General features: G+C 39.1%; 1 protein-coding gene across 1 annotated transcript in view; it reads right to left on the bottom strand.

Annotated features, from left to right (window-relative positions):
• Window positions 1-5,074: 5,074 nt before the first annotated feature.
• Window positions 5,075-15,711, bottom strand: part of LOC107660539 (laminin subunit alpha-2-like) — a 244,459-nt gene continuing 233,822 nt past the window's right edge. The window contains 9 exon segments of the mRNA XM_016449859.1: window positions 5,075-5,277; window positions 7,309-7,531; window positions 8,118-8,248; window positions 9,057-9,210; window positions 9,394-9,552; window positions 11,190-11,379; window positions 11,449-11,561; window positions 12,692-12,754; window positions 14,558-14,717. Coding sequence (XP_016305345.1) covers window positions 5,123-5,277; window positions 7,309-7,531; window positions 8,118-8,248; window positions 9,057-9,210; window positions 9,394-9,552; window positions 11,190-11,379; window positions 11,449-11,561; window positions 12,692-12,754; window positions 14,558-14,717 — 1,348 coding nt within the window. The 3' untranslated portion in view covers window positions 5,075-5,122.

The raw sequence follows: 15,711 nt of genomic DNA, 5'->3' as shown, positions 1-15,711 counted from the left end.
TGCAGCTCAGACCTCCTAGCACGCCATGGCCTGATACCAGGAGAATGGAGACTGGATCCTCAGACAGTGTTGAGGATATGGAATATTTTTCGCCAAAGTGAACATGGACCTGTTTGGCTCCACAGAGACCTTAGGGTTAGGTTAGTCTTTGTGAGGCCTCCCCACAACATTTAGGCTCAGAGTAGGAGCAGTTTCTTAACATGCTGTGTCCGGTGCAAGCATTGTGTATTGTTGTGGACAGTCCCACCAGTTCAGACTCTTGGAGCAGATCTTTGTCTGTTTACAGGGCCACACTAGGGGAATTATAGATGCAATTTCCCTGACTTGTAGCTCACAAGGTCAGCAATGCCCAGTCGGGGTAAAGCCCATATCTTGGGAGGCATGGCGTCCTCCTGGGCATGGTCAAATGGTGTGTCCGTTTATTAAGGACATATGCCTGGCTGGTTCTCACCAAATGACTTAACATAACTTCAATGTTTCCTCTCAGGTTTCCAAAGTGCCTTCTGTGCAAGAGAGTTAAGCCTGTGTCAGCACTGGCCATTGCAGTGTCATCTTCCCAACCCCTGTCGTGAAGTGCTTGTGCAGCCTCCCTCCCCAGTTCATACCATGGTATACTACCATATTACTGTATATCATGTATGTGTTGGTGTACACTGGCAATGCCATCGTGAACATCCTGCTGCTTAGTGTTATATTCCATACCTCACCCACAGGGGCTGGTTCAAGTTCAGTGTCAGTAATGTGGTATGATTTTACTCTGTTTCCCATAATGCCAGCTATGTACACAATGTTGAGTGAACCGTAACTGAAACATGAACATCTCTGGTAACGTATGTAACCTAATTTCCCTGAGATACAGGGAATGAGACATTGCATAGCTTGCCACATTACTGTGTTTGAACTTCAGAACGAGCCTGTTGCTCTCAGTCACACAAAAAGATTTGAAGTGAAGTGAGGCCAAGTATGGTGACCCATACTTGGAATTTGTGCTCCGCATTAAACCCATCCAAGTGCACACACACAGTAGTGAACACACTCACACACCATGAACACACACCCGGAGCATTGGGCAGCCATATTGCTGCGGCGCCCGGGGAACAGTTGGGGGTTCGGTGCCTTGCTCAAGGGTCTCACCTCAGTCGTGGTATTGAGGGTGGAAGAGAGTGCTGGTTATTCAATTCCCCCACCAACAATCCCTGCCGCAACCTTCGGGTTATAAGCCCGACTCTCTAACAATTAGGCCACGACTGCCCACGTGCTTGGTAATGAAGGTAATGGCATTCAGCAGTCACTTATATTTATACAAAAATGTCAGGTGTGAACGCCTGCATAGGTGTGATTCAAAAGGGTAATTGATCAAGAGAAAGTTTCCCCCCATAGTGCCAGCTTCTGATGCTGTGTCTCATTCCCTAGTATATCTTGGTGAACTGAGGATAAATTCATAACCAAAGATGTTTCTCCAGTGCTCCAGGCTATAGGATGAAATGTCCTGTTGGTCTTTTTAATTAATTGCACTTTAGTCTGAATCTTTATTCAGTGTTGTCATCTTTTATAAGAAATTAATATCTTGTTGCTCCTCTGAAAGGACTTTCCTTTGGGACTTATGCCACCAAGAATTTTTGCTTATCAACCACCTGTCATCAAATTTCAGTCCTTACAATCAAGACCCACCACCTTATATATTTTTGGATTTCATTGCAATACACCCATTTTGGAATGGAATTCCATGTTGACTTTGAGGTTTTGATGTTTTTTTTAACCCTGAAACATTGAATATCTCCTTACCAAAGCCAGCATCAATGGGCACGACCCAATCACCTGGTCTGAGAGATATGACATCACTGCCCACCTCTATCACTTCTCCCACCCCCTCATTCCCTCCTACCGCTGGGAGGGAGCACAAGATCGGATACGAACTTATGGAGACAAGACCAATGATTTGCTACAGTCAGTTCTCCATGTTCAGCCTCCATCACTTCATAGACTAGAATAGAAGTTTCTATAAAATAACATCAGATTTAACCATCCCTAGACTGAAAGGATGTAAACGGGCATGAAGCTGTACGAGTGGTGACTTTACCCTGGATCATATTCATGTCTGCAGGATTGACAGGTGCTGCAAGCATGTGGACCCTCACAGAACGATCACCCACTGGAGGCAGCAGCAGCTGCTCCATCCTGAAGACAAATGAAGAGTCAATGAGCATCATTTCGTAAGTGTCCTGCAGTTAATCTAGTGCTTAACAAAGAGCATGACTTGGAGTCATTGCTACAATATATACAGTGTATATATATATATATATATATATAAGAGGAAGAACACAAATCATATTTAATTTGATCACAAATTAGTCACATTTACATTATAATGAAGACTACTTATTATAACGTAATCCACTTGTATTAACAAATATAAGTATAAAAGCACTCTATGTCCATACCTCACAGTATCAATGTTATTTGTGTGTTCTCTGTAAACTAAAGCCGAGCAGTGGTGAGTGGCTCTCCACACTGTAGAGCATTTCTGCTGGTTTCTCAGCAGGATCATCCCATCACGGATGACTATATGCAGCATACTTCTGATGAGCATGACTTGTTCTCTTCTGCTGTCCTCTTCTATGAGTTAAAAAGTCATCAACATTTGTACCCTGTTGAAAGTGTACTTCCTTATTTTTTCCACTGTTGTAATCCCAGACTCTGTGTGTTGAGCAAAGAAAACAGTGCGCTCTTATAGCTTTTATAGTTCTGCTTTCAGTTTTTTGGACAAGAATCCACCCTCAGTTAACTGATTTTTATGAATAAAAGCAGTTTTTTTGTCATTTGTGTAGTACAAATGATGTAGTAGTAAATGATGTGTAGTACGTGATGTACAAATCTCTCAATTTTCTATAAGTGTAAAGTGTGAAGATTTATAGGAAGACAGAAAATTCTATTCATCTTAATTCCTTAATTTTCCAGAGTAAAATCATAGACAGAAGTTTAATCTATATCTTTAGGCCCATCAGCCTGTGTGGTGTTTACGAAAATTATCATTCATTTTTTGATGCGTGAGAATAAAAGCGGCCTGAGAACCGAACCTTGTGGAACACCATGTGATAAATCATGTTTCCAGAAACAGCCTTTCAGAAAGACCTTAAACTGTATAAAACACTAAGTAGTAGTATTTGACAGTGATCTATTGTATCAAATGCTGCACTCAGCCTAACCTATCATACAAACCAGCACATTTTTCATGATTTTTAAAATATTTTAATAAACCATGATACACTAGCTAAAATGGAAAAGTGTAAATATTAATGACCCTATGGAGGAGAACTATTTCAGTAACTTTGATGGTTATTTTGACACTGAAAGGAAACAGCAGATCACATCAAGTGCCATCAGAGGGGATATTTCTTTATTTTGAAATACTGATCATTACACAGTACATGTAATCACACACACACTGAGAACTCAGAGAAAATTGTCTCAGCCCTCGACACAAGGCCTCTTTCCATGAATTTGTAGTTCATGTCTGTCTTATGATTTCTTTGGCTCTCAGACAAAATATGTTTCTCATATACTCAGCTGACCTGAAGTGTAGTTTGATAATTTAGGCTACATTTACACCAGATTCACACTGAAATCTGACAGTTTGATCTGTTAAACTTTCCTACATCGGACTTTTAATTTACTACAGCGTGTCTGTGCTGTTTTTTGGCAATTCATTGTGAACCGGTTGTATTCCTTAATTTTTATGTCATTGTTGCCTTTCTTATTACAGTTTATTAGAGTATTAGAGTTTATTAAAGTATGTTTTTTCCCCCCAATATTTCTTGATGTACTGTATCAGGTGTCAAATGTAGTCAAACAACGTAAGTCCAATTCTCTCCATGTAATTAAGCATGATAACGTGTTAAATGATTATGAAGTCTGTTGATGATGTTATGATGAATATACTAGGGTCTAGGAGTGTTGCCTGTTTAGACCTGTTTGATATGGCCAACATTTGAAATGCCTCAGCAGAAATACATGTCTTACTGGTGTATAAATGTGTCTTTCTGAACGACAGAACCCTGATTCCTCGGGTTATTCACTCTTCAGTGGTTTTGTTAGGATGCTTTTGGCTGTGTAAGATGTAGTTATATTACTACTGTTTGTTCAGATCAGTTTTTTTTTTGGTTTTAGGTCCTTTAACACAAAAATACATAGACAGATTGATAAGGAACTACAGCATAAAATGTTGGTAACACCTTACAATAAAGTTTCATCTGTTTACATGGGTTAACTACATTAGTTAGCATGAACTAACATTGAAACATACTCTAAAGTATTTATTAATTCTAGTTATTATTAATTTCAATATTTAATAATACATTATTAAAATAAAAAGTTGTTTCTGTTCTTTTTAATGGACCATACCAAACATGAACTAACACTGAACAGTTGTATTTTTATTGACTAACAACACAGATAATTACATATTGTAACGGATTTCTCATTGTTCATTCATGTTAGTTAATGCCTAAACTAATGTTAACTAACAGGTCCTTATTGTAAAGTGTTACCAAAAGTTATTATAAAAATTGTATCCTATGGCTGTAGTAATTTAATTTTAAAGCAGTTTTTGATCTGTTTTTCATTTGGCTTGGTTTGTCTAAACTTTGGTTTGTCTAGCTGTTTGTTTATTAATATTCCTTGTGTTATTTGGTTATGAGCTGATTCACTCTGAGTAGCAGTTCAATGAATCAGGTGTGTGTGTGTGTGTGTGTGTGTGTGTGTGTGTGTGAGCGTGTGTGCGTGAGCGTGTGTGTGTGTGAGCGTGCGTGTGTGTGTGTGTGAGTGTGAGTGCGTGTGTGCGTGTGTGTGTGCGCGAGTGTGAGTGTGTGTGGTGTTTTTGTGACATAAGGACACAAATTTGTATAATGACATGGGTATGACACAGGTATTACAACGAGAAGGTGATTTATGAGGACATTTTCAGTGTTCCTGTAATTCAAAAGGCTTATAAATAATTCAGAATGAGTTTTTTTGAAAATCTAAAAATGCAGACTGTACAGTAGAAAAACCATTACGCCTATGGGATGTCCCCACTTTTCACAAAAACAAACCTGTGTGAGTGTGAGTGTGAGTGTGTGTGTGTTTAACCAGCAGGGCAGGTGAGAGGTTGAACTCCTTTGAGCTCCAGGACTTTGTTCATCTGGACCTCCAGAGTCTTCCCAGATTTAGTGATCTTCACATTTCTCATGCAGCCTTTAAACGGTGTGTTTATAGTGAGTCCAAACTGCTTCAGACCCTCTGCAACAAACACACAAACAAGATTTCAGTCATTTATCTGACGCCTTCAGAAAACATTCAAACTGATCAAACTATGAATGTTTCTGTCTGCTAAGATGAGCTGAAAGAAAAGTAAACAACCATTCCAGGTCAATGTATACACGTTAATAAAAACTGAAACCGATAATTGTCTGTTCCTAATTTCAAGTGTGTTGAAATGTTACATTTTCCAGAACCTCTGTATTTTAGGATTGTCCCCAACTCAGACTAACCAACTTCTCCTCTGTAATGCATTTAACAAAGAGTTCAAATCAAAATAATTCTGCTTTTTCTCAAAAGCTTAAAAAATATTTTCATCATATTCATATTTTCAATGCATCATATTTTGTTATGAGCATCCCACTGAGCTTTTCAACAGATGTTTATTTTTGCTTATGATGAGATGATGCAGAATGATGGGTTGAAGACCAGAAATGTCATAAAAATTAAAAACGTTATGATTTATCATGATCTGACAGAAGCTTTATGTCATTATGTGTCATCATTTGAATTTTTTTTTTAATAAATTAGATTTTTAATAAAATAATTTTTATTTCTTTCTATTTTAAAGGTCCCATATTTTACACCTTTCTGGAGTTTTATTTGTTTCTTCCAATCAATTCTTTGTCAAATGTATCATATTCTAGTTATAGAAATCATGGTAACACTTTACAATAACAGTACATGAATTATCATGTACTAATACCTGAATTAATAATTACTTGACTATGAACTAATGATGAGTTAAGATATGTATTAATCAAGAACTAATGAAGAACTAACTTAACTACGACATGAGTCATATGAACTACTGCATGAATAACACTACCTTAATTACATGTTAGTTCCTGCATGTTAGTTAATGTATTAATTAACACTTTGGGGTAAACTAAATCAAACATGCTCTAGAAGCAAGATGTATGAAAATGGCACAATGTAAAATTGTTTATAAATTTGCCACCTGCAGCTGTCACAAACATCAGTCAACGACTATTCTTGTAATATTTACATTTAACCTAACTCATCCAACACACGAAGCATTCATAATTAAAAACAATTTCATCTCATTCTGTTTTGAGTGATTCCACTGCTGCCGTCCTACAATAACGTATTCATTAAGCAGGTGCAATTTTCCAAATTAAAATCAGTGTTAGCATAGAGATGATGGTTATCGCTTTGGTTATGTTATGGATTGGTTTACTATATTTATATCATAATAATGCACTGCAGTCAGACGTTTGTCTTGTGTTTTTGCTCTTCTTTTGGGTCACTATTGCCCCTATAAAATGTCAACTTTCCTCCTACTGTTCAGTTCCTTCTCCATCCGAATGCAGCCACAGGACCTCTGCTCTTCCACTTCTTTACAAACCACCGAAAAGCACCAAATATCTGATTTAGATGAGCTGAATATGTATAGAACATGTGTAATTGATAACCTTTTAAAGATGTGCCCCTCCAAGACAAGTCATGACATAATGATACATTAACAAGTCATGAATTCATGTTACTTAAGTAATTAATGATGAGTTAGTAATAATGTGCCCCCCCAAGTAAAGTCATGACATAATGATACATTAACAAGTCATTAATTAATTAGGAATGTGTATTGGCAAGAATCTGGCGATATGATACGTATCACGATGAAGGGGTTGCGATACATTGCGATACTGTAAGCAAGGCGATATATTGGGATACTTCTTATTTTAGGAATAGGATATGTTTTTAGGAAAGCTGTCATGAACACACCACCAAATGCAAACCTTAGCAATAAATAAATCAAATAAATAAAAATTATTTAACCAGAACACAGTGGGATCTGCATTTGCAATAATCAGTCCCTATTGACCTGTTTCCCTTACAGTGAAAAAAGCCAGGAAATTTCAGTTTTGACAATATGGGTCCTTTAAATGACTATTGCCTGTTAGCTTGTTAATAACTCCCACGGCGAGTCATGAAGGAATGTTTGAACATTCTTAACACTGACACCATGGCAACAGATTTTGATTGACGCACCGGGGTATCCGCCCACATACACCGGGTCATTGGTATCAGCAGAGGCAGAGCGGGCGTCTGGACTCGCTGCCTCGGACTTCTTGCCATCCACGACGAGCTCCAGGTGGTGCTTCAGCTTGTGGGCGGAGACGGTGTGCCACTGTCCATCACAAAGCCCCGCCTCCGGATCCGGCTCATATACGGCTGTGAAGCGCCCCACTCCATTATCAGCATGGAATAAAAGCTACAGCAACAAACACAGACACTCTTACTGACAAACTCATATGTGACCCTGAAGCACAAAACCAGTCATAAGGGTCAATTTCTCCAAATTGAGATTTATGCATCATCTGACAGCGGATAAATTAGCTTTCCATTGATGTATGGTTTGTTAGGATAGGACAATATTTGACTGAGATACAACTATTTGAAAATCTGGCATCTGAGGGTGCAAAAAAATCAAAATATTGAGAAAATCATATTGAGACAAGTTTAAAGTTGTCCAAATGAAGTTCTTAGCAATGCATATTACTAATCAACAATTAAGTTTTGATATATTTACAGTAGGAAATTTACAAAATATCTTCATGGAACATTATCTTTACTTAATATCCTAATGATTTTTGGCATAAAAGAAAAATCTATAATTTTGACCCATGCAATGTATTGTTGGCTATTGCTACAAATATACCCCAGTGACTCAAGACTGCTTTTGTGCTCCAGGGTCACATATAAAGACAAAACAACATTACAACCATATTATCCCCCCCAATTTACTTGAGCTCTTCAATGGAACTGAAAATGATAAAATTCAGACCCCTCTTTCGTACCTTTCCAGTGACAAGTTCGATTCCCAGTCCATCCATCTTCTGGCTACTGATGCCGAACAGAACGCCGCTGCTCTGTGCCGTCCTGAACTCCAGACCCACGGACACATCGTTACCCACTCGATACGTGTCCACTGTACACACACACACACACACACATTACACTTCTATGTATGTTTAAATATTACAGTTTTTTTTTCAGATGCTTACACACATTTTCAAAACTTTGCCTTTTTTTTTCAAAGCTTTACACACAAATCCAAGAATCGCACACACAAAATGCAAAATGCCTCGCATCTCTTGCAAAATGAAGCACTGCATTCAAAATATCACAAACACATCTCAAAAGCAAACATTTGCAAACACCTTTGCCTTAATATTAGTTCCTGTAAGAGTTTTGTGTTACATAGAGAACTGTGTGTTGTGTTTTGCAAAAAGTGTTTTATGAAATTGAAAATTCAATCAAAAGGCAGAGAATTTACATTTAGTCATTTAGCAGACGCTTTTATCCAAAGTGACTTACAAATGAGGACAATGGAAGCAATCAAACCAACAAAAGAGCAGTGATATACAAGTGCTATAACAAGTCTCAGTTAGCTTAATGCAGTACACGTAGCAAGGTTTTGTTTTTTAAATTAAAAGAAAACAGATAGAATAGAGAAGCTAGTTTTAGAGGCCTTTTTTGCTTGTGTTAATTGTATAATAAATAAAAAGAAAAGGTTAGAATAGAGATTGCTAGATTTAGAGGGTCAAATAAAGATGGAAGAGATGTGTTTTTAGCCGATTCTTGACGATGCTTAAGGATTCAGCTGAGAATTAGTGTATGGTTTTGCAGATTTGGTGAGTGTCAGCTTTCAGAAATTGTGTGACAAGTGAAGATTTTGTGTAAGCAGTTAAAAAAATCTGTAATGCTAGCTGTAAATGACTACAATGGATCCTCACCAGCTTTAGCATAGCCGGTGCCATCAAAATAAGTTCCTTTTTCTGGGTTGGCGAAGCAGGAGCCCACGCGGTAGCTAGACGTGGGTTTCTCCATGTCCAGCGGCAGATGCATCATCTTGAAGTTTCTAATGCAAGCGTTGATACTGTACAGCACCTGCAAAAGCACAGGCAGCATCAAGTCAAGTCAAGTCTGCTTTATTGCAAACGTAATAAGGAGGTTGGAGTTGTGTGACGGTGTGCAGTCGTGGGTCATCAGACGGTGAAGGTGAAGGCGAAGGTGGCCTCAAAGAGCACTTGACTCTTCTGAATGTGTGTGTGTGTGTGCTTGTGCTCTCACCGGTCCAATGCGTTTGCTGGTGTAGTTCAGCGGTAAACCTCCCACGTACAACATTCCCACCACATCCAGAATATCAGCGTTCTTTGGGCTGGTGGTGTGTTTGGAGTAACGGCCGTCAATCACGAGAAAACCTCTCTGCTTCTCTCTCGTCACACGGATCTGCAAACAGAAAGAGAACAAATCAACGCTTGCTTGCTTTTACAGGTTTTTTTTAAACTGCTTACACACATTTTCAAAACTCTACACACGAACCCAAGAATCGCACACACAAAATGCAAAATGCCTCACATCTCTTGCAAAATGAAGTGCTGCATTCAAAAGATCACGAACACATCTCAAAAGCAAACATTTGTCTTGCGTTGAAAACACCTTTGCCATAGTATTATATTTTTGGATACACACAGTTATGTAAAACCTAAAGCTCTTCTTTCATGAGCTCCTGTCTACATTTCTGTTCAAGACTGAAAGTAATTGGCAGAGAGATGTGGAAAAACTCACGGTAAACACGAAAGCAAGATTGAAAGCAACCGTAAGCATTTGTGGTTGTGAATACAGTATTACACAGTACGAAAGAAAAGAAACACATCAAGCATGTGTAGCTGTGTAGATGTGTGTTTATTGATCGGTTGGTGTTCAGTGAAGCACACGTGAGGAGTTAGTGATGAGTTAGTGTGGCTTTTTGATTGGTTGTGTTTGAAAAAGGAAATCACAATACTTCCTGTTAGATTTGTGTGTGTGTTACACAGAGAATTGTGTGTTGTGTTTTGCAAAAAGAGTTTTATGAAATTGAAAACCGAGTCAAAGGCTGAGAATTAGCGTATGGTTTTGCAGATTTGCTGCGTGGTTCTGGTGTTTGTTGCAGAAACTGTGACAAGTGAAGAGTTTGTGTGGAAGCAGTTGGAAAAAAAAAAAACTGTAGTACTCTGACCTTCTCACAAACAAAGTTCAAAAGTTTGAGGTCTGTAAGACTTTTTTTTAATGTTTCTGAAAAAAGTCTCTTCTGCTTACCAAGGCTGCATTTATTTGATCAAAAAATACTGTTAAATACAGTGCATTATAATTATTACAGTTTAAAACAGCTGTTTTCTGTGTGAATATCTGTTAAAGTGAAATCTATTTCTGTGATGCGCAGCTGTATTTTCAGCATCATTACTCCAGTCTTCAGTGTCACATGATCTTCAGAAATCATTCTAATATGCTGATCTGCTGCTCAAGAAACATTTCTGATCATTATCAGTGTTGAATACAGTTGTGCTACACAATGTTTTTGTGGAAACCGTGATGCATTTTATTTTTCAGGATTCACAGATGAATTTACTAAAAGGGGTCATAGGATGCCCATTTTCCACAAGTTGATATGATGGGTGGATCTTTATCATTATAGGGTGGTTGTGTACACACACTGCCAACACACATTTCAGTTCAAACAACTTGTAAAAGTGCATGTAGCATCCTATGACCCCTTTAAAATAGAAATCTTTTGTAACATTACAAATGTCTTTACTGTCACTTTTGATCAATTTAATGCGTCCTTGATGAACAAAAGTAATAATTTCTGTCAAAATAAATAAATCAGTTAAAAAAAAAAAACTAGTTCAATGACAGCATGCTTGTAATGTGCTGTTCAAACATATTTGCCTAATTACGACCCATGCATCTTCTCTATTTTCCAGCTCATCACACAATCAAAGCGCAGTATTGTGTCCAGATGAGCCAAAAGCTTTATCTCAAAATTCTGCATGCTGTGAAGCAGGTCAGGGAGTGAGTGAAAGGGGTCAAAGGCCAGACGCTCTGACCTTGTGCCACTGTCCGTCGTTGATGATGCGCGGCACGCTGACAGAGGTGTTGCCGCTGCCCAGATCGTAGCTCAGGTGAGCCATTCCCTCCTTCAGCTGGATGGTGGTGAAGTCAGCGTGGTTTATCCTGGCCATGTAGAAAACCAGCCCCGAGGCTGCTTCTGTGCGTATCTCGAACTCCATGATCAGCCTGAGGAGCAGACACACACGCATGAGGAGGAGGAGGAGGAGGATGAAGATGATGATAACTGACACCCACCTGTTCTTCACCTTCCTGTCGTCAAACTCAAAGACCATGTGACTGTTTCTGGACAGACCGAACTGTTTGGCCAGTTCCAGCACGACAGGCTCCGCCTCCGCTGCGCACGGCGCCTGTGTGATTGGACAGAGCAGATGTCAATCAAACGCTGCATATTACAGAATTCACTAAGACTTTTTAGTATATAGTAATAAAGCACACAGTACTAGTTATTTGCTAACTAGTTAATTCACAATTTAGTAACTGTAGTCTCTACACTGTTAATACATTAATTCCCTTTAGTATACAAACAGTGAGTTCTTCATCAATTGTGACTATAATATACAAATTATTATTGTTTAATTAGCTAATATGTAAACAGTTAGATCATATTTCAAATATAAATTGATGTAGTTCAACAAATGTGATCTCAGCAGCTCTACGGATGTGCCAATGCTTACAAATCCATATTTAATCAATGAATATTGAATTCATGAAATGAATCAGCTGATTCTATTGAACACATTTAATGCAGCTGCCTTAAGAGAAGGTGAGAGAAGCTATGGTTTGGAGAAAGGAGAGCAAAATTATTTATGCAACAGAATATTGTAAAAAAAACAATTTCCTGCCTATTATTATTTTATTATATTTGTTTTTAAAAGTGCTTATGTTTAGGTTTGGGAATAGGGTTAAGGGATCTAAAATATATCTACAGTTCACGAAAACATTAAAAATGGATTATTAATAGCAAAGGACTGTAAATAGATGTTTATAATGTACTTGTCAACATTTGAGGAACACTTGCTAATTCGTTAGTTAGAGTGAATGAATGAAGAACTTTCTTTGTGTTTCTATACTTCGTATAATGTGTTCATATAAATTCTGACCCACCAAAACGTTAAACTCAAGATGGCAAGAGTTATCTCTAAAGAGACTATACACAGCAAGCATGAGTTTCAGAAAGGGTTGAGTGCTGTTTTATAAAGTACAGGCAGTAGATGGAGCCAGAGAACAGCTGATGGAGCTCCTGCAGTCAGCACATTACTGCACACATTTCATCAGCATTCAGTTCTCATGTGAGAACAATGAAACATACTGTGACTCAGGCATCAAAACTTCCTCCACAAACAAAGCTGTAGAAACAGCTCAAGCAGCATAAAGCAGATGGCCGTCAGTCAAAGGATAAATGAGCGTCCGAATGGAGGAACTGCAATATTCACACTAAATTGGATGTCTCTGTGTGTGTGTGTGAGCAGGTTAATACCGCAGCTTCTCGGACACTGGTGGGCGTGTCTGGGATGGGCGTGGCTTCAGTGAGGGGCGTGGCCTGAGAGCAGCAAAAAGAGACATCATGAAGACAGAAGAGCTCAGGTGAAGCCAGTGATTTGTACAGCATCAAAGCATGAAAGAAACATGGTTTCCCCCGATTTGTTATGTTATTATTTTAGTTTTGTCTCAAACCCCATCTTTGACTAATGAAATCCCACAGATGTGTGACTGTCAGAAATTCCTCTTCCTGTCATATCAGTTCAACATCTGAGCAATTCAGATCCACATTCATGAATTTAAAAGAGAGTCGGTTCTGAAATTCTGAATATTGATAGACAGCTTGTGCACCCATAAATGGAGGGCGACCATACATCCTCTTTTTCATGGACATTTTTCAGACCTCAAAAAGGCCTAAAACGTTTGAGTTCTGGCTTTGTTTTCTTATTGATGCTCTCTCTACAGTCCTCATAATTATATGAATGTGTATTTGCATTGCTTTGACCGTTCATGCCTTCGTTCTCACTCACCACAACTGGAAGATTACGTACAATGTCTGCATGCTATAGGTCAAACTTCCGCGTATGACAGATAACGGAAGTGAGAGAAAAGTGTTTATTACGTTTGAAATATGGATATTTTTCTCACAAAAACGCATGGATTCGCTACGGGAGGCCTTTATTCACCCCCCGGAGCCGTCTGCGGCACGTTTTATTATGGATGCGCGCGCTTTATTTGACGACTTGTGGGCTGTTCAACTGCAACACCCGCTGACTGCAATGATAGAGCTTGGAATAGCCAGGACAATTTTTTGTCTAAGAACTAACCCTTTAAAGCTGCCTCAGCAACATTGACCCTAAAATGGTCAAAGATAATGAATTTAGCTCTTAGGGCCAGTTTTACTAAACAGGGCAAATTAGCGCGAGAGCACAATTCCAAAACAGCGCCGATGGGAGGGGAAATTTCTAACAAGATTGACTAACAATATGCAAATTAAAGAACACAGACGCAACATCTCATCTACATATCGACCAACGCAATATACCAAGCACAGCGCAAATTAGCGTAGTTGCAAATAAAGAAATAAAGAAGCCACAGTACGTTGAAAAGAACCGAAGGCCAAAAAATGCTAGAAGTTTTGATAGAGCTGGTATTGCATGACTCCTAGTTGAGGGTTCCAAGTCGTCTTTTGTTTCCTGAAGCAAATTAAAAATAACATGGCTTGGCAAACGATAATTTTGTGTTCTTCTTGCATTCCAAATAAATTACGTGTGGAAATAAATCCTCTCCCTTCTACCACGCGCTCTCTGTTCTCTGCTGTGCCTCCTCTAGCAACAAATTACAGCCATTTCAAGTGCAAAATAGTTTTTTTGGGTGTTAAATAATGGCGCAAATGCCAGTAATTTGACGAGCGCAAACATTAGTAAAATGCGTTGCGTGATTAATTTGAATACTCTCCTCCCATTAATTTTGCGTCTGAAAGGGAAACTCCTAGAAATGCATATTCAATAAGGTCAGGCGCAAAAATAACTGTGTCCACGCCTTTTCAGCGCTAATTCTTCACTGCGCGTCTTTAGTAAAACCTGACAGTACTATTTTAACGCCAAAAGACGGTTTGCGCTGGCGCAAGCTGTTAGTAAAACTGGCCCTTATTGTTTAAATGCAAACATGAACGGTACAGGAGAAACGACTCTAAGAATCCCAACATTTTCAACATACACAAAAGTATGGACTTACCCATCACCAGCAGAGCACAGACTTTCACTGAGTAGTGCAAGAATGGGAACTGGGACGCACACAGTCAGTCTTAAACTACAGTAATCACACAGGACTCTCTACCCACAATGCATTGGTTAGGACGTACAGTGGAGGCTGGTGGTGGAGGCCGAGCTGCTTCTGTAGGCCTCAGAGCCTCTTCCTCTTCCTCATCCTCCTCTTCCTCAGGGGTCTGGGGCGGGGCCAGGTCAGGACACTGCCCAATCTCTGCGTTCTCAAAGGCCACGGGCTGAGAGAAATCCACGGGCCTGTTTCATTGACAGACACAACACACAGCCGCTCTTGAGGGAATGATGACACAACGTGACTCCAATCAGGTGAATAATGAACACGCTTATGAGCAAGGACAGACTCATTTAAATGAGTCTGGTAGAGGGCAATAGGGTTCGCTCTAGTGGAAAAGACGCACAGCCCACTGGCAGAGATTCATACTCCTCATTAGAGCAAGAAAAACTCTGATTATTAATGTCATACAGTGTTTAGCTTATGACTGCACCTCAAAACTGCACTGGAAGGAAAACAAGACCTTTAATCTACAGCCACGGGAGGCTGGAAAAAATGGGTCAATGTTTACACCAGTCGCTGGTGTGTACAGTCCAGTCGTGACATATTGCAGTGAATTGTGCTCTGGAGGTCGGCGCATTTATCTTGGGCTGTTAAAGGTGACCTCGAAAAGCTTACTAACGTCTCTGCCTTGCTATTATCTGTACAACAGAAAGCTGTGACGTGCCAACATTACTGTTAAGTCTAGTGCTAAGACAGAACAAAAAGACTAGTTTTAAGGTTCTCATCACAACCAAAAAGTGGAATTGAAGCAGTCAGTCAAGTTTACATTATTTAGTAAAGTGATTTCCACTTTAATTAAAAAATATATAAGAAACACGATTAATGTAACCTTTTTAAAGAAAATAAAAAGATGTTTTGTTATAGCTTTTGGAGCAAGGGCGCCGCCATCTTGTGTGATGTCACGGGGTTGGTTCGCTCCGTTGGCCAGTAAAGTAATAAGCATTTTTTAACTTTTTGAACACACGCTTGTTTAAATGGAGGAAGACGAACTTGAAAGGACTGTTGAGGCCATAATAAGTGCAAATGATCATGCATTTGAGCCGATACGGCGAGGGTACCGAGCAGTACTGCCATTACGGGTAGGGTTGGGAATCGTTTTTTTTTTTTTCGATACCGGTGCCAAATCGATACTTTTAAAACTGTTCCGGTGCCTAAACGGTGCCTGAACCGATACTT

The sequence above is a fragment of the Sinocyclocheilus anshuiensis genome, unplaced genomic scaffold, assembly GCF_001515605.1.
Source record: "Sinocyclocheilus anshuiensis isolate Anshui unplaced genomic scaffold, SAMN03320099.WGS_v1.1 scaffold659, whole genome shotgun sequence".
Lineage (NCBI taxonomy): Eukaryota > Metazoa > Chordata > Actinopteri > Cypriniformes > Cyprinidae > Sinocyclocheilus > Sinocyclocheilus anshuiensis.
The sequence above is the reverse complement of the archived record's forward strand: the minus strand, read 5'-3'. Positions and strand labels throughout refer to the sequence as shown.